This window comes from Equus quagga, chromosome 9 (assembly GCF_021613505.1).
Source record: "Equus quagga isolate Etosha38 chromosome 9, UCLA_HA_Equagga_1.0, whole genome shotgun sequence".
NCBI lineage: Eukaryota > Metazoa > Chordata > Mammalia > Perissodactyla > Equidae > Equus > Equus quagga.
The window spans coordinates 50024163-50044136 of record NC_060275.1 but is presented as its reverse complement, the minus strand read 5'-3'; the positions used below and the strand labels follow the sequence as shown (position 1 = coordinate 50044136).

At 39.6% G+C, this 19974-nt stretch overlaps 1 protein-coding gene across 2 annotated transcripts in view; it reads right to left on the bottom strand.

Moving 5' to 3' along the window:
* DLGAP1 (DLG associated protein 1) overlaps positions 1 to 19974 on the bottom strand; it is a 319750-nt gene that overhangs the window by 252403 nt on the left and 47373 nt on the right. For both annotated transcript variants that reach the window (XM_046672047.1, XM_046672048.1), the window contains exon 2: positions 4545 to 4759. In XM_046672047.1, the coding sequence (XP_046528003.1) occupies positions 4545 to 4759 (215 nt within the window). The remainder of the gene's footprint in view (positions 1 to 4544; positions 4760 to 19974) is intronic.

Genomic DNA, 19974 nt, shown 5'->3' with positions numbered 1-19974 from the left:
ACATTAATCCAGTTGCCAAAAGCCACATAGCTATTTAGTATTTCACCAATTTATTTAAAAAAAAAAAAGTTTCAGCATTAGAGAAAGAATGAAGATTAACAGAATTAACTAGCCTGAAGATGAAAAACTATTTTTCTCCAAGGCATTTAGGACTGAAAATAAACCTTCCTGAAGCCTCTTGTTAGATACTTCATCAAAATTGCCAGGAGCTCTGCTTGGTCCTCTCCAGAGCCAAACAGGCACAGAAGACTGGGGCCCTTCTCGCCAATTTCAGGGGAGATGAGAAATCTGTAATGTTAGAGGCTCGTTCTTCCAGGAGAAGATTTTTCTTAGTCCTTGGATGAAGGGATAAATAAGTATGAAGAAATTTTAAAGCATTATTTGTTTAGGCATTTGAATTAATGGACATTTGAATTTAATTTTAGAATCTTTTAAATGACAGTTCACTTCATGTTATTTTTAAAAAGTTCTTTTTATAGTATATTGAAAAAAAAAGTCCAAGATGGGATTTGGACAGGGTTTTAACTAATCATGGTAGCAGGCAAGAGTATCAGTTCCAGAATAAATAGCATTTTGTAGCCAATCCAAGTAAAAGGCTTAAGTGCTTCATCAGAGCCAAGCTGTGATGACATGCTTTGAGGGAATTCTAGCCCCCAAACCTCTCCCCTCCTTGCCTGAGAATTTACTATTAAACATTCAGAAGTTATTTTTGAAAATACTAACATTCTCAGGTGATATACCATTTCGAGTTCATTGTTAGTCAATAGCAAAGGAAGAAGGAAGAGCTAGAGTGGTGAGGTGAAGGGATTGGTTAATAGTTGTGGAAGAAGAGAAAGAAATGAGAGAAATATTGGTCCTCAGAGAGTAGCTACAGGAGTTTTGCAGCCCAAAGATGGAGTTTACTCTCTCAAGATTCCTCCTGACTCCAGGATGTTCAACCGATCTTAGGCCTTATACATCAGAAGACACAATCACGGACATTAAGAAGCTGATGAAAACCAGCCTCAGAAATAAACCCTCCAGATGCCTTTGGAAAATAGAAAAGGGAAAAGAAAAACAATGTAGGAAAGTGTAGGAGTACCTTCTCTCCAATATTTCTGAGAGAAAATGGGAGTTGAAAACCTCAAACAAAATGTCGCCCCAATCTCACTTGGCTAATTTTAGTTATCTTAGTTCATGGCTATGATTCATCCTTAAACCTGTGAATTGCTGAGGAGGAAGGAGGAAAAAAAATTGACTTAAATGTCAAAGAAGTAGGAACAAAAATACAGTTTTCTTTTTTGGGGAACTAGAATTCCAGGATATGGGGATCTTTTTTCTCATGAGAGACAGAGTGCTTCAATCTTCTAGAAAAATACTGATCTCCAGTCAAAACATCATCAAGGAATAAAAGACTGCATTGATTATGAGTCGTGTCATATATGAATTTTTGCCTCCATAGTATATTTCCCTTTTCTCTTTGTGTACCTCTTTAAATACCATTAAACTAGTAATCACTAATAATCCTATGTCGTAGAGGAGGATGGAAGCTTCATGTAGACTGTAATGAGAAATGGAAGTCCTAAAGCAGGGGAGGGAGAAATGAATGGAGACAAAGCGAACTATGAGAAATAAGTCTGGGGAATGGGATGGTAGCACAGAGAGGAAAGGCGTGTTTGAACAATGGTCAGATGTTGTCTTGCCTGCTAAAAAATAGAGGGCAATGGAGATGGTTTGGTGAAATTCCATCCTGAGTAAAGACAATGTTTTTCAATTTACTAGGGGTCTCCTAGTAAATAGACTACCACTTTGAATTTCCATACATTTGGGGGAAGAAAATAGCAGTAGTCACTAACTCAACTCAACTCATCTCAATGACTGATTTTACTGTCTGACGTAAACCTCTCTACCATCAGCTTAGCCACTTTCTGCGCATTTGCCTCTTTCTGCTCTTAAAACTTCTGAGCAGTCACAGAAATAGATGATGGTTGTAAAAATAGGGTCCAGGGCATTAAGGGAAGATAGTATTTTATAGAAGGCAAATGAAAGAGTTCCCATGACTTCAGAGCAGATTTCTCACAGTCTTGAAGCTATGACAACAGCAGCCCAAAGGCACAACTGTGAATGTAGATTTCTGCACTCACCCTGTCCTCAGCCTCCTCAGACACTCTCCTCGTCTCCTTAGGGCTCTTCATTTCTGTTCTCATCCCCGAGGATGTGAGCAGCAGCAATCTCTCTATCTCATCATCCAAGACCCAAAGCGTCATTCAGCTGATGTACAATTGCATTCTGACGGATAAACTAACAGGATACTAAGGAGGTGAGAGGGGCTCTGCATGTTGCAGAATCATACCACTTGGTTTACTATGAGAAAAATTATATCTTGAAGGTTCAAGTGACTTTCTTGCCCAAAGCATTCCCTCTTTTGCATCTCTTGGAAGATATCAATTAATGCCATGACTACCTACTATTGTCTTTAGTAGAGAGATATTTTAAAATCCACAGAAGATAGCTGCCAAAAGGGTCCTTGGCCACCCTCATTTCATACCACCTTGGCTCTTTATTACATATCCAGTTATTACATTGCCTTTGTGACACATCCAGTTCTTTTCAGACTAGGTATATTTAATTTTCTGAGCCTCTGTGAGGTGTGCTGAAGTGCAATGAAGACCTATTTCTATTTTTCATTTCCATGATCAACTTTTACCTTGTTTTGTGTCCCCCACATAGATATGTTGAAGTCCTAACTTCAGTACCTGTGAGCATGACCTTATTTGCAAATAGTGTCCTTGCAGATTTAATTAAGCTAAGATGAGGCCACTAGGGAGGGTCCTAATCCAGTATGACTGGGGTCCTAAGAAGAGAACCATGTGAAGACAGAGACAGGAGAAGGCCGTGTCCTTTGTCAACAAAGGCAAAGATGGAAGTGCTGCAGCTGCAAGCAAGGCATGCCGAGGATTGCAGGCCACACCAGAAGCCAGGATATTCTCTACAGGTTTCAGAAGGAGCACGACCATGCCAACCCCTTGATTTCAGATTTCTAGCTTCCAGAATTGTGAGAGAATAAATTTCTGTTGTTTCAAGCCGCCCAGTTCATGACATTTCGTCGTGGTGGCACTAGGAAACGAATACATGCCATTAAAGGCAAACAGGAAGGACAACTGGAAGCCGAAAGAGAGCAAGAAGAGCTTTTTATCTTGGGTTGGGTTACTAATGTCATTGGTATTAATCTTTTTTTGGAAATGATCCAGAATGGTTCCACATGACCCTTTGAAAAAAAAAATTCATGAGGGGACTCTCCCTGTCTGCTTCTTTAAAATATAATGTACTTTGTTATTCAAATGAATCCCCAGCATAGACTAGTCAGCTGCTTTTGCAGTGTTGTAGGCTAACAATCTAGTTTGTTTTTCTTGACCTGACTGCTTTGGTCTTTTTTGGTTTATATTTTATTTATATTTGTTAATATTTGTTAATATTTTATTTTGTAATGTGATATAAATGCATGAATAGTAATATATATTTCCTCAAAATATAGAATCAAAGGCACTTAAAATCACGAATTATCCATAATATAGTTTTCAGGTCCAAATGATGATAACATGATGATACGTTCCAAGGCTCTGATTTACCCTCTATAAAGAATGTTAAAAATTAAATCGGGCCTTGCTTAAAATAATCAATTTCAGTAGTTTCTTTTGTGATGCTGTTCTGTGTTTAGGAACAGCATAAATGAAGGTAAACACTACTCATAACCATAGTTTTCAAAATAAAAAACCATTTTTGAGGTCTTACAAATTATAATATGTATTGAGTGTCTAAATTTAAAAACATATCAAGAATCTTCACATAGCACCCTTTTTTTTTCTTTTCAGGAAGATTAGACCTGAGCTAATATCTGCTGCCAATCCTCCTTATTTTGCTGAGGAAGATAAGCCCTGAGCTAACATCCATGCCCATCTTCCTCTACTGTATATGTGGGATGCCTGCCACAGCATGGCTTAATGAGCGGTGCATAGGCCCGCACCTGGGATCCAAACTGGGGAACCCTGGGCTGCCAAAGCACAGCATACGAACTTAACTGTGACACCACCAGGCTGGCCCAGCACCCGATTTTTAAGCATAGTCACATTCTACAAACTTCTCCAAGATAATCTGTTCTATTGTGTTACTTGATTATCTGAAAAGTTCAAGGGTCTTTTAAGGAAGAGTTGCCCTGCAGATTTAGAGCTTGAACAAATGTCCAAGTGTTGGGACATATAGATCTTCTCATTGACCAGAAATCTTAATTCTTTTCAGAAGCCATTCTAGATTGTTTCAAACTCTTCTTCTTGTGGGTTGGGGTTCAGTTTACGATCTATGCAGAGTACACTTGGATGCCCATGTCTTTGAAGGCACTGGGATACGCAAGTCAGACTCGAAGTAAAACTCAATAGACCATCCCATGCATCACACTGCTCCATCTGTAGGATGTTTTCTGTCCCACTTACACTGGGAATCACACACTCTGATCCTAGGTGAGATACAAGGAGCTGGATTACCAGAATTATAGTGTTGGAAACACTTACTTGAGTGTGGTGAGTTCTGTAAGGGATGGTTGAGTAGCCTTGAGATAGCTTTCTCTTCGTGCAGCAACTTTGGGAGAAGGCTTGGGACTTGTGTCTGAGTCCCCACTGTCTTCATCTCCCATGGCCTTGATATAGCTGCCACTCCGCATTCTTCGGCATGGAATTTCATCATCTTTACCTCGAGGGGTATAGCCTGTCCATTCATCTTGGGGAACCTATTCAGATATAAAACATAATTCATTTTTTAAATAAAAATCCTACATTTTTCTTTTCTTTTCTTTTTTTTTGGTATGACCCTGGATATGGTAATACAGATAATTATCTAAAACTATAGACACTAACTTTTCAACAATAGTGTTTTACTATAATCAGTTTAAAAATATTTTAAATACATGCAAATTCATGCCTTAATCTTTAAAGATGTTATTTTTCCTTTTTCTCCAAAAACTCCCCGGTACATAGTTGTGTATTTCTAGTTGTGGGTCCTTCTAGTTGTGGCATGTGGGATGCCACAGAAGCGGAGTGCACGAACTTAAGCACTCAGCCATGGGGCCGGCCCCCATGCCTTAATCTTTAAAATAACCTGTATGTTAGGAAAAATTAAAACCATTGGCTCTGATTGACTTATACGTCTCAGTTTTCTCAGGCTGAATTGAGTCAGGCATAAAAATGTCATTGGAAAGGAGACCAGTTTTATTTGAGCTTTTCAATTATTTGTTTTCAATTGTCATTTAAAATCCAAGAATGTTTCTACTTGATCTACACTTTTCCTGAACCTTCCATCTCTGCCATCTCATATCCAATCTCCTTCCTAAACCAGTAGTCTATACCAGCTGCATTCACTTCCCAATCACCTATTCTTTCTGAATCCTTCTTAATTTGGATTCAGCCTCTGTAGATCTGCTTATAGCACTCTTTAAAGGTTTCCAATGGTCTAGGTTTCTCATGAAATCCAGTGGCATTTTCTTAATTTTAATTTGTCTTGGCCTACACACACATACACACCACCTCTTAAGAGTTTCTCCCTTTTGGCTTTCTGGGTACTCTACTTACCTAGTAATAACCAGTACTTATCTGAATCGGTCTTCTCCTCTTGCTTTGCTGGATCCTCCTCTATGTCCCTAATTGTGGTACCACACAAGATAACGTTCTCAGTACATCGCTCTTTTTTCCTTTCTACAGTCATTTCCTTTGAGTTCAGCAGGGCACTACTCTAGGTGTTATGGGGCTTCTTTGACTTTCTCTTCAGTTCCTCTTAGATATTCCACTTCAACATGGACTCAACCTGGGGTCTCATTCCTCCTCCATTTGGTAAAAGAAATGCATCATGACCACTCTTTTTATCCACTAAGAAGTAACAAACAGTCTACGGTGCACAGAAAGGTGCACAGGGCTTAACTAAAAGAGATAAAAAAGGGGAAGACTGGTTCTTGCCCTCAATATGCTTATAACAGAGATGAGAAGACAAAACATGAATACATTTGGCGATAGTTCCAAATCAACATGTTAGAAAGTTTTAGATGTGGTGCCGTAAATGGAATGTGCACTAACGAGACACAAGAAACAGGAGGTATGAGTAATGGTGATGGGGAAGGATCATTCAGGCAGGGCTCCCTGGGACGGGCCAGGTTTGTAATGAGAAGGTAAAAAGGTATTTAATATCTTCATGCTATTTACTGATTAGCCATTAAAAAATACAACGTTTCATTATTAACATTGGACTATGTAAGCAATTTACTTATAGGATCTTATTTCATCAACACAACAACTCCATGCATTTTTTCTGTATTTCTCAGGCAGGACAGAGAGCTTAAGAAATTTGCCAAAGAACGCATAGCTAGTAAAACAACACATAGCACTGGGAGTTAAAGCATTTTGGTTTAACTCCAAAGATTGGAATTTACTAAACTAAGTTTTATAATTAATAATATATGAATTTTAAATCTAAAGTGTTAAGAAAATTGTCCACAATGACACATACACAAATAAGACATAGATTTCCACACATTATAGGTTCTCTGAAGTGAGAATAGCTATTCCACAAAAAACAGCACTATTGTTTCCTCTTTAAATTATGAATTTATCTATATAATTTGAAAGCTTCTATCTAGAAACATTCGACCAAAGAGATGCTGCCATTCATGGACCTGAAAACAGCAGTTTGTAGGTGGAAATTTTGAAAAGTACTAATAAAGTTTGATTAAGCTTCACTGTGCAGCTTATTTATTTTATTGAACAAATTCTTAAATCGTGCTTCCTATGTGCGGGCACTGTTCTAAATGTTGTATAAATGTTAACTCATTTGATCCACATGGTTGAGGGGTAGTTTTATTATCCCCATTTTAAAAATGAGGAAACCGAGGTTGTGTAACTCGCCCAAAGTCCCAGCTATGAAGGGCAGAATTCCCACCTGGCAGCTCCTGGGGCTTTGCTGTTGACCACTATCTGATGCTGTCTCTCTTTCTAGACTATGATCTGTGGCACCTACAGAACTGAGCAATTATAGTCCCATGACACCTTCGTAATCCATCACATCTGATCGGTTTGCCATTTATTAATTATGGTAGTAACAATGTAGAATTTTTACTTTTGTAGCTAAAAAGCATCAAAATCACCATAGCAACAAGAGAGATTTTTTTAGGGAAATTATAAATGTTGAGAACAGCGTTGTTTTCCTTCAATTGGCAGGTGACTCACTGCAATCATATGATCATGTTCAGGACCTTATTATTGGCTTAGCAATCACATTTTATAAATTAAGTTGGTACAGCTGAGGGTCATAGATGACGCATATAACACTTGCTACTTCTCAGGACTGATGCACAGTTCATAAGCATTGCTCTCTGGAACATGTCAGAGACTAATGACAAACTTATGAGCTCAAATCGCTTATGAAACAAAATATGCCAAATTTCTGGTTAGGTGTTTTTTTCACAGTTACTTTATGGTAGAAACTTGGGCTTGTGCTAGAAAAAGGCTGCAACTGTTGCTAAGGGAACCAGCTGGGAAGTATATAACTTGTATACATTTCAATTAAACATGTTTTTCAAATGATAGCAGCTAAGATGTTTACAGAAGTGACCTACATTGGAATAGAATTTAAAAATTAATACATTTTTCATACACCTAAAGGCAGCCTACAACAAGATTACATATAAAATAATACTGAAATCAGTTCTTGGAAAAATGTAAAGAAACAGAAAATCAAGACCTTGGAGAAGAAAAATATTATTGCTGAACTCTAAGGGCCAGCAAAGTTGCTATCATTGAGCCACAATTTCTATTCTGAGTTTCTTAAACTCTAAAGCAAAAGGGGAGACAGTGGTTGGGTACATAGTTTTCAAAGAAAGCATATGAGTTTGTACGGACGCACAGCATGAAACGTTACTCCCATTTGATTGGAAAGTAGGAGCATCATGTGGCTGCAGCTACTATTGTGATCTAGTCAAAGGGTGCTGTGTCTTTCTGCAACAGTTGCACAGACAGAAAAGATGTAGAGAAATCCAAAGGAAAAATGAACCTTGCGGCTGCCTGAGAAGGCCTTCACTACTAGTGGTCCTGGCAGTTTAAGGGAATGGAAGTCTTGACAAAGGAAACGAAGCTGGAGCAGATAGAAGAGCAGCTCTGGCACTTGCTGATGACAGGCTAGCCAGATGTCCTGCTTGCCTGCACCAGCTTTGGGGTGGTTGGATCTCCAAAATGTTAAAGAAACAATAATAAAATCAATCTAAAAAAAGTTAGGGTTGGGGCAGGCCTGGCCGTGTAGCGGTTAAGTTCACGTGCTCTGCTTTGGCGGCCCTGGTTCACCAGTTTGGATCCCAGGCGCAGACCTACGCACTGCTTATCAAGCCATGCTGTGGCAGACATCCCACATATAAAGTAGAGGAAGACAGGCACGGATGTTAGCTCAGGGCCAATCTTCCTCAGCAAAAAGAGGAGGATTGGCAGTGGTTGTTAGCTCAGGGCTAATCTTCCTCAAAAAAAAAAATTTAGGTTTAACAATAGTTATGGGTTGGAGAAAAAGATTATTTGCTTTTTAAGCATTTTGTTTATGTTCAAGCCTTAAAGCTCTAATGGAGAGCTTTATTTCTGATAAGACAAAATAAGGATTAGTGCACACTCTTCTATTTCAGGTATAGCCAGTTTAAAACTTAAACCACATGTCATTGTTCAGAAGTAAAGAAGACCTACCTCTGACCGAGGAATGACCATAACCAAGTGCTATCATCTTCTAGTTACAGGATGAGGATGTTTTCTTAATTGAAATAGTGACACAGGCGCTGAATGACAGGCCTATTCTACAGATGGCTATGGTCTATTCAGTCACAGAACAAGAGAAAATTAAACACCACGTAATGGGGCATGCTTACATTTTCTATTGTCCCCTCCCACCTTCCTCCTTGGCTCCCTCCCTTTCTTCACTTCTGTAGGTATTTTTTTTCTTGTTTACTTTTCAGCCATGGTCTCGGTGCTGGGAACAGTACAAACATCGATCCCATTCTATGGAGCGTACATTCTAGAAGGATAGCAGGAAGAAATGGGTAACAGACAAGCACATCCATAAATGAACAAGATGATTCCAGGAATCACAAAAGCCATTAGGAAGATAAGACAGGGTAATGTGACAAAGTGGCTAGGGCGAGGAGGGGGAGGTGAGTGCTGCTTTGACTTGTTCCTCAGAGAAGCCACCAGGAAGAGGTAATATCACAGAGGAGATCTGGTGACCAAAGGAACTAGCCTTGAGGAGAGTAGGGGAAGAGCTTCCAGGCAGAAGGATCAGCCAGTGTGAAGTCTCTAGAATAAGAGTAAGCTTGGGGTAATCAAAGCCTAGGAACAAACATGGCAGCGTGGCTGGAAAGTACTGAGCAAGAGGGAAGTGATGTGAGGAGAGGCCGGGGGGCAGGGCCAGGTCACAAAGGGTCTTGTGAGCTCATCTCAGATCTTCCTTCAAGGCTGAACTTGGCTATCCCAAAGCTCCCTCCAGCTGCTCCAGCCTAAATTGATCTCCTTTATGAAATTTATAGCATGTGTCCTCTACATAAGGGGTCGACAAACTACAGCTCACAGACAAAATCCAGCCTGCCATCTGTATTTGTAAATCAAGTTTTATTGGCACCCAGTCACGTCCATTCATTAAGTGTTATGACTATGGCTGGTTTCCAGTTACAAAGAGTTGTATAGTTGTAATGGAGATTATGTGGCCCCAAACCTGATCCACATGTTCCTTCTGAGTACTTAACTTGCATAACCATACAAGGGCATTTATATACACTGCTTGTTTTGTGTCTTTGTGTCGTCTTTCCAATTTCTTCCGTAAGCTCACTGAGATTAGGGAAGCAGCACTGCCGAAGGGATAGAGGTGCGGGCTCTGCAACCAGACCGCCCAGGTTTGGGTTCCTGCTGGATCAGTAACTAGGTACATTCTTGGGCAAGTTAATTAACTTCCCTGGGCCTCAGTTTCCTTGTCCGTTTCCTACCCCACATAGTTACGTGTGGATTAAATGAGGTAATGCCCACAAACGCACAGGAAGTGCTCAGTAGAGGTCTGTTTTACGGGAGTTCTGCACTACTCTCAGCACTGGGCGTGTTAAAAGCACACGGATGCTTCCTTATGGTGGATGACACTGGCTTCCCAAGGAGACTTTGATGCCTGCTTTCAGTTTCCTTTGGTGATGGGGGGCAGAAATAATTGAAATACATTAAGCAGAAATGTAAACTCCTAATATACTGCCTATTCCCATCATTTTTAAGCGAGGGTTCTGCGTTAGGAAGTACTCCGCAGCTCTCTGTCTTGGGGACTCTGTTCTGCAGGACTGAGAGGGCTGCCTGCTTTCTTGGACCACACGGAGCTTGCCTGGCTTCCCACTGATCCAATCTCAAATGCCTTCGTTTGGTTCACAAAGCAGAAATCTTGGGGAAAAAGAAACTTCTGTTGGGACTATTTTTGTATTTGGAGAAGATTTTTTTTAGAAAACTTGACCCTGCACCTATGCATTCCAGATGTATGAGGCCTGCCAAGGCCAGCAGCTGGGCGTCAGGGGGGCTTTGGGCTGCATGAAGGTTCTGCTCTGTCCAGCTCTTCTTACAGAGATGAGGGGGGAGGCTGGAAAAGGGGGGCCAATTTCTTATTGTTTATCTCGCTATTTCTAGGGCCTAGTACAGTGCCAGAAACATAATATATTTCTGGGTAAATGTGATGCTGAATGAATGAATGAATTCTAACACCAGCTTGCTTTCCCTCACTGCGTGTGACCTTAGATAAGTCACTTCACCTCCTTGATTCAGTTCTTCCATCTGTAAAATGGGGATGATAATAGATATATAATGAATAGGGATAATGTGTGTGAATATAGTTTGTGAACTTGAAAGCACCATAAAAATCTGAGACTAAAGGTTAAAAATCTCTCTCTTCATGGCTACTTTTTAAGTATGGCAAGCCATAAATATCTTGGGGATTAGAAAGCAGTGGCATTTTAGCTGACATCCTTCTAGTCATTAAAGTAATATCCTAGAATAAGAATATAAATGCAAATGGAATATATATGTAACTATATGTAAAAATATAAAAATTTCACATCTGTATTTATATCTACATTTATATCTATATCTATATCTCTTTTATAATAAGAAATTGGCTCTCCTAAATTGGCCCACAGGCACAAAAATGTATTTATCTCTCATCTAGGATCTTTGAAAGTGGGCTATCTTCTGGTGCTCCCAATTTCTTTTTCCCCTAAAGGGAAAACATGAAAGGTCCCCAAACTTAATTCAAAGAGGATGATATTAGTCCTGGCAGATGTGTGAGCTAAAGCTACAATGAGCTAGGGGTCCTTTAAAAATCTTTCCCATAGGGAACCTTTAAAGATGATATGATTCAAGGTAATATCTTCTCTTCCGAAGGACTAAAACAGTTTGCTGATGTTTTGGGGCCCTATCCCCACTTGGTTAATACAGTTTCCATTTTGAGTAGACAAAGTGTTCTTAGTTTCCCCTCCTTCAGCTTTCCTGTAAGAGCCAAATATCACATTTTACTGAATCTAAGATACCAATGCAAACTCAATATTTTTTGTACCACTAAGAAATAAATGAACATCACCAATGAAACTCTGCCACTCCACAGATTATATGATACATTCCAATATCAAAGATGCTAAAATGTGGAAAATACAGGTCTTAGACTCCAACACCCTTTTAAAGAAAATATGCAAAAATAATAAGAAGAAATGGATATATTCTGGGATAGTAATTATAGAATTTAATGTTCATATTTCTTAGTGACGAAATTAACAATCACAATTAGCATTTATCTATGCCATGCTTTTGCAAAAAACATAAATTCACATGTCATGATCCTTACAACTACTTTGTAGGATAAGAAGAGTATTATAATGTCAACCTGTCAAATAAAGAAACTGAGGTCCAGAGAGGTTAGTATGAGTTCTGGATGACACTGTACCCAAGCTGGGGTCTGCCATTCGCATTCCAGATTTTTTTTTCCCCTCCATATTCAGATCTTGGCTGTCTTGTAACAACTGTTATTTTATGATCATCTAAAGAACAGATATTTCAGATAAGATAACTTCTTAAGAGTTTCAAAGTCTGTCTGGAATAAAAAACTTAATAAAACAAAGATTACATGCCTTGAAACAAAAGTTATAAGAAATACTATTTCAGACATGGGAAGGCTTACTTTTAAAAGGCTCTTTCAAAGCACATGTGGTTTGCGTCCCCACTTTGGGCTGCAGTCATAAAGTGTAATTCACTGTAGACAGAGTCAGACATTCTGTACCAGTGATGGTCTGAGGGAGGATGGCTGGGTGATGAAGCCATGTGTGAGTGACTGCTTGACAGTGGATTATTTCAAGATGGCAAGTTGGATGGTGAGGGTTGGAATAATGAAAATGTGTGAGATTTTGGGAAATCTGAGAGCCACAAAAGGAATGAAGACACTTAGAAAGCCGGGACAGCTGAAATGGAGCATATGTCCTGAAATATACCAGGGGAGGCCAGTGCAATTCTGTGAGCAGTACTGGGCTGCAGAGATTTGGGAGGAAAACTGATGAACCTAAGGCTGAGGTTTGATTTAAAGCAAAGTTCTATTTCATCAGGAACCAAAAAACTAGGAGAAATAACTTAGGCATTTGATTGATTAGGTAGAAGCAAAGGCGATATAGCAAGGAAGAGCAGTGATTAAAATGGTAGGTATCAATACTAGGTTTATATCTCCAAGGCCACCCATCAGCAGCTGTTGATTTCTTCAACAACTGGGTATTTCAATTAAAGCAACCAGGTAAATAAGGGCGCTTGGTTATGGCTGAGGGTGTCAACCTACTTGGCCTTTCCTAGCGAGGAAGGGTAAATATGAGGAGGAACACTGTATTTATGAAAGGAGAGCTAGGGATCTGACTTCACAGAGTAATCTGACATTGATGGAATAATATCAAAGGACTGGAAGTGATACCTATGTTACTCTATTTTAATTCTTCCAGCAGTCCTGTGAAATAGGCATTACTGTTTCCGTTTTACTACTGCCAAACTGAGACTCAAAAGCTTAAATGACTTGCCCAAGGTCATAACAAGTAGGAGTCTGCATTTGTCTAACACCAACGCTTTTAACAACATCACCCCACCTCTGATGAATGTATGTCGATTGAGTGCATGAACAAATAAACTAAGGGGAAAAAAAGAGGAACACATACTCCCACTCGACTAATGTTTTTTAATAAAATGCAACTATCGAAATAGATATAAGTATTATCTTGTCACTAATTTGCTAGCACAGATAAAGAGGGTTTAAAATAATAAATACTTAAAATAATTAGGAAGTAAAATAGTGTTTGCTGTCTCACGGTTTCGTGGCACCGTACCTACTGGTGTTATGAGACACTGCTTAAACACAAATGCACAGTTGTGGGGAATCAGAAAACTTGCAGGACAGACACACCTTGCAAGAGTGGCTTTGCGGGTCTCTAAGCACTCTAGTGGTTTTTGGCATTTGTAAGGAGGCTTCACCCTGGATTTCAAGTTCCCGCCTACCAGTTTTTACAGAAATGGCTGTAGTGTGTTGGCCTTCTAAGCACTTTTAGTGAGCTCTCAGATTCCCTACTCACTCGGCTCCTTTGCATCTTCTTTGCAGCTGGGAGAACTGCCTTTCTGCTCCACACAGCTTTCAACTTGACAAATGCGACTTGGCATAAATGTCCCTGTAGCCTTTTTAGCTTGCTCTTCTCATAGCAAAAGCAGAAAAAAAGAGCAAGAATAGGAAAATTACAATTACGCGATGTGCAGATCCCATGGTCTGATTGGTGTTTTCCAATCAGATTTGCCTGGCAACCGCCCTTTCTAACTCCCCTTGAAGCCCGAAGCTGGTGTAAAACTTAATTCGCTTCAGATTGCTTTAAAATTACCTTTTAAGGACAAGAATAAATACCTACTTCGTTTTAAATAGGCCGTATACCCTTTGCCACATCTCCCTCCAAATAATGTTTTTAAACACTCTTGAATAGAACTTTGTCAACAGTGCTATACAATGGGCATTTGCTCACTGTGACCCTATGGAATTATTCTCACCCACGAACATGTGTAAGTATCTACACGGTACCCAGCACCATAGCAGGTGCCGGGTAAATAGATACTCTGAAAGCATTTTACAAAATATGGTCTCTGGTCTCAAAGGGGTTTACACATTTTAAGTGGAACAAGCAAATCTGGGGATGGATGAAGGAAAAGAGTAAAAACAGCTTTAAAGCAAGTCAAGCTGAGTTGAGTATTAAACCTCAGTACCTCTGAATTACCTGCTGGGTTTGTCGTTTGTTCTCATAAATACTCTCCCTAGTGGTAAAACTGTTCCTTAGGAGTTGAATGTGTGTGAAGCACACGGATGTCATTGGGAAATGGCACTGCAGGAGAAATGCAGAGGGGCAAGAGCTGCGATCCTCCACGCAGGGGAGGGATCCACGGGCCTTGGAGGGCTGCCTGAAGATGTTATGGAGGTGACGGCTGACACCAAAGGGGGCACCATCCATTAGGAAGAAGCCCTTGTGACACCACATCAAGAAACAGTAACTAAGACACTACACTCCAGTATGATGTGGGGACAGAGGAGGAAAATGAATTTTATTCATTGTCCGCTCTGTATTTTGACTGTAGTGGACATTTGTGGGTTTTGCTACCCTCATTCTACTTCTGGTTCCTGTAGTCACATCCTCGTGATTTTGCTTTGGGGAACCTTCCTCCCCCAACTTGAGGTCCATATGTTACAGGAGTAGCACAGGAGGCGGGCTCAGCCAATCAGCACATCACATTCCTCAGCTCCATGGCTTGGCTCAGGGCTGAGTGTGTGATCTAAGCCTGTTCAATCAGCAAGCATCTCTGGACCTTGGGATGCTGAGACTGAGATAGTTCCTCTCTCATTCAGTACATCAATAGGGAAGCAATCAGCCTTAGGACCTGCTGGTAGCCATTTTATAATTCCTAATATACAAACCTTATCTCGCGGAATACAAAAACCCAATGCTGTTAGTAATCCCATTTCAAAGACGAGAAAATTGAGACTTCATGCTATTAAATAACTTAAGAGTACATTTAACAGCTAGTACATCAGAGTCAGAATTGAAAGGCAGGTTTGTCTTACTCAAATTTCTATGCTTTTTTCATCATTTCATGCTGCTGTCTTTAAGTTTCAAAACTTAGTAATTTTCCATTAAACATAAAATTCAAGTGTTAAGTTGCTGGGAGATTCAATGCTATAACATTTTGGAAATTGTAACAAGTAGTGAGGGTTAGATGCTTGGAAGAACCAAAAGACCTTAAAGTAATGTTCGCAGATTACTCATTACCTAGCAGTTATAGTTGACTACAAGTTGTAGTGAAACATAAGGAAGAACAAAAGAATCTTGAAAGATTGCAAGATAAAAACAATAAAGGTTTAGGTGCTTACACTGACTATACAGCAGATAAGCTATTTAGAGCCCTTTCTTAGTTTTTAATAGAACTCTTCATTTCTAACATGTCTTTGGAGGCAGATCTGTTGGCTTGCAATGGCTTGCTGAGCTATCATACTTTTCCATTACTGTTGTAGTCCCTTTGTGGTGGTGTCTGTCCACCACATCCCCTGTGATTTGTAGGTAAAATTTCAAAAGTTGAATTCCATGAGGCAAACTAGAATTCTGTCGGGTATTCAGAAGCAGAGATGTGGGTAAGGTCAGTGATCTTCCTCCTGGGTTAACAGAAGCTCAGATACCTTCATCAAAACTAAACTTTAGTGTTGGCTAAAATCTTATAAATCTCTCAGCATGTCTGAGATTCCACTACTTGCCAAATGCTTATGAATATGGATCTTTTTCCTTAGAATTTAAAATCCAATAATTATATAATAAATAGTACAGCTATCTTCCAAATGCTTATGAGTATGGATTTTTCCCTTAGGAAAAAGTTGATAATCTTATTATGAAAAAACGGTACAGCTAGTTTAGAGTCTATAAAATATCAAGCCAATCACCTCTAGTGTTAATATTTAATTTCAAAATTATAAATTTTGAAATAAATTTCAGCAAATATTTTCTGTTATGTTTTCTACCACTAATTTTGGGATACTAAGTTTCTCAAATGAGGTTGTAAATTATTGCACTTGTGAATCATTAACTTAGCTATTTGGCATCCATAAAGAAAAAAGCAATAGATTTACGAAGAGATACAAGTCAAAATTTTCTGCTTTTCATCACTTTCATCAGATTACCACTGCATCTCGGTGCTGCTTGGATGTTTTATTCCAAGTTACATTCACAACACCTAAAAGTATACTGCATTCAAATGGGCCAAAATAGAATCTTTCCTTCATGAATCCCACTCATTCTAATTCAATAAAACCACTATCTTTCAAGTTATGTGAATCTAGTTCTTGATATCTAGAAAGAACTAAATAATATTTTGGGTGTCCTTACGCACATGTGTAATACAAAATTCCACTTTCACAATCACCGTTTGGGGAAGCTGCCTCTTGAAGATTTGTACTTTAAACCTATATTTCAGCCCACTTCCTCTAGGCAGCCTGGTATCTAGAAGTGACAGGAGTTGTCACACAAGCATGTGCCAGATGAGTGTAACACACTCGGTAGCTACCTGAACCAGTATTTCCAAACTGGCTGAAGCTCCATTGAAAGGAAATGTCCCAACTGGAGTACTCATTGTAGGGTTTGAGGTAAGGTTTCTTAGACCACATTTTATTATGGTCTTCTCTTCCTTCTCCTAGTGGTTAAGCTGGAGTTAAAAGTACCATTTCTTTTGTGACTTTTTCAAAATATTTGAAAGCATGTATTAATTTATTCAGTGCATATTAATTGAGCATATTATTGTGAAATAGGTACTGCTTTAGGTACTGGGGATACAGCGGTGGATAAACAGAAAAAAATTCTGCCTTCGTGGGGAAAGAGGAAGACAGACATTAATAAAATAAGGAAAATGTATGTTAGATGGTGATATGTGCCATGGAGAAAGAGAAAGCAGAGGAGGGGGAACAGAGTGGATGTGGAGGAGGGTGGGAGGTGGGCTATGCGATTTTAAAGAGCATGGTCTTTGAAGGCCTCACTGAGAAGGCGACCTCTGAGTAAAGATTGAATAAGGGAGGGAGTTAGCCCTGAGATGTGTAGAGAGAGTGCTCAAGTCTGAAAGAAGAGTAAGTGAGAAGTTCCTGAGAGGTGACACGCCTGCAATGCTGACCTGCAGACACCAGGTGGGCGGAGTGGAGGGAGGGGAGATGGAAGGTGAGGACAGACTGATGATGGGCAGGTGTAGGGTCTGGATCACATGGACCTTGCTGGCCATTATAAGGACTGTGGCTTCTACTCAGGGTGAGATGGGAATAGATTGGAGATTCAGATGAGAGATGTGACACATTCTGATTTAAAAGGATCACTTAGGTTGCAGAGTTGAGAGTGACTAGAGGGGAAAGGGGTGGAATCAGAGGGACCAGTTAGGAAGCTCATGCAATAATCCAGACCAGAGTTGAAGGTGCGGAAAGGTGGTAGTATTGAGGGGTCGGGAGAAGATGGGGCCAGTAGGTTTCTTAATGAGTGATTTAGATGTGGAAATTAAGAGAAAGAGAGGAGTTGAGGATGATGCCAAGGTTTCTGTCTTGATCAACCAGAAGAACTGAATTCCCATTGGCTGAGATGGGGAGGCTTAAGGGAGGCACAGAAATGGGGACAAAGATTAGGAGTTCAGTTTGGGACATATTAAATTTGAGATGCCCATGAGATGTCTAAGTAGGTACTGAATAGGGATCTGGATATATAAATTTGAGAGCTCAGGCAATCTGGGCTGAGAAAAGAAATGTCGACATTCACAGGGTATTTAAAGCTCTGAGAACGAACGAGGTGACCTAAGAAATGAGTGTTGGTAGAAGAGAGAAGTGGCCTAAGAGCTGGGCCATTTGGCACTGATCCAACCTGAGGAGATGAGGAGATGAGAAGGAACAAGCAAGCCAGTCTGAGAAGGATCAGTGAGGTGTGTGAAGGATCAATGAGGTCCTGGAAGCTGAGTGAGGAAGGTTTTTCAAGGAGGAAGGAGTAATGAACTGTCACAGGGATTTTTCTCTGGTCCTAATCCCACTGGGACACCCAATCAGCAACACTCATTCTACTCCTTAGTCATTAGCTGCTTTATGCAAAGTGTTCTGCTGTTCATTAATTAGCTTTATCTTCCCAGCAAGACACCAGCTTCTCCAGAGCAAGGCTTTTGTTTTCTTATTCTCTCTCTCTTGAGCAGTAGCTTTTAAACAGTTTTTGACTACGTTTCACAGTAAGAAACACATCTTACTTTGGAAGCCAGTATACGCACATATACAACTGGAAGAAAGAAAGAAATACTTAACTTCTCTGCATGCCATGCATTCTGTCTTTTTAAAATTCTCTTCTATTGTCTTCTATTTAATTAAAAATAATGTTGTTGGTGACCCAGTGAATTGATTTCACTAACCACTAATTGATTGCAACCATTGGTTTGAAAAACACCGCTTTTAGAGCATCCAGCACCGAGCATCCGTTTATTATTAATCAGAGAGATGCTATTCATCTTCGTTTCTCCTGAAGTACCTTCTGTAAAGTAAATGCTCAGTATGTGTTTGTTGAATGAATAGCTTTCAGACTCTAAAGTGATACTTCTTGAATTGAGCTCTCTGGCTCTTAGTTACCTTTACTTTTACTGATTGTACTCGTGTAGAAGAATATTTCCTGAAAGCTCTCTATCTTCAGAACGAGGACAGACAGGAGCATCTTTGTGAATGGGCCTCCAGTGTAGCCAAGAGTCAGAGAACTCACTGGCCAGGGTTGGAGCTGCCCAACCAGATGGAGTGAGTCCACCACTTGCGATAGTACCACATGCGCAAAGCAAGGGTAGGCAGCCTGATGTTGAATGTTTTTGCATGTTCTTCTCAACCTCTGCGAGCAGGCGCTATGGGGTTGAAAACATTTTTAAAAACTGAAGTAAGTAAACACATAAGCAAACAAATAAATAAGTAAATGGCTTTCATTCACCTTAGAACAATCCTGTCTTTTTATTCTAATTTATATGGTTTTTGATGTCAATGTGAAATATTTATCATTTAGGAACAGGAGGAAAGAAATCCCATTAAATATCCATGACCAAAATGGATGGAACTGGGACGAAAATCATTAGTAATATGTTTTAGAATTTTGAAGTGTTCAACTATCAACTAAGAAATGATGTGTAATTCAACCGAGACATTTCATTGAAGGAATCTTTCATAGACAAAACAAGAGCTTGGCACATAGTAAGCCCTCAATAAATGTTAGGTAATGTTTAAATCCTTCCCCATACAGCACACCTACAAATGTGGTCCAGAAGAAAATGGAGTATTTTCCCACCATGTAATTCATGCCCAGATAGTTTTTCACTTATAGGCAAGAAGCATCGTGCAATGAATAAACGGTCATGTGCCGTATAAGCACATTTCAGCCAAGGATGGACCACGTATATGATGGTGGTCCCATAAGATCAGTGCCACATAGCCTAGGTGTTTGGTAGGTTAGACCATCTAGTTTGTGTAAGTACACTCTATGATGTTCTAACAAGGATGAAATCATTTAACAACACATTTCTCAGAACATAGCCCTGTTGTTAAGTGACACATGACTATAGTACAGGTTTTGGAATCAGGATAACCTGGGTTCAAATCTGACTCTACCACTTACCAGACATGTGATTTTGGCCCAGTTACCTTAATGTCTTTGAAACTCGGTGTTCTCAAACATAAAATGAGGACAGTAACATACTTTAGGGACTTACTATAAGGATAAAGATAATATAAAATTATATATATATGTATATATGCATAATGTTTACTAAATAAAAGCTTGGTTTTGGGAATTTAGAAGGTATTTTCATGTCAGACTCATGTTGTAAGCGATGGCTA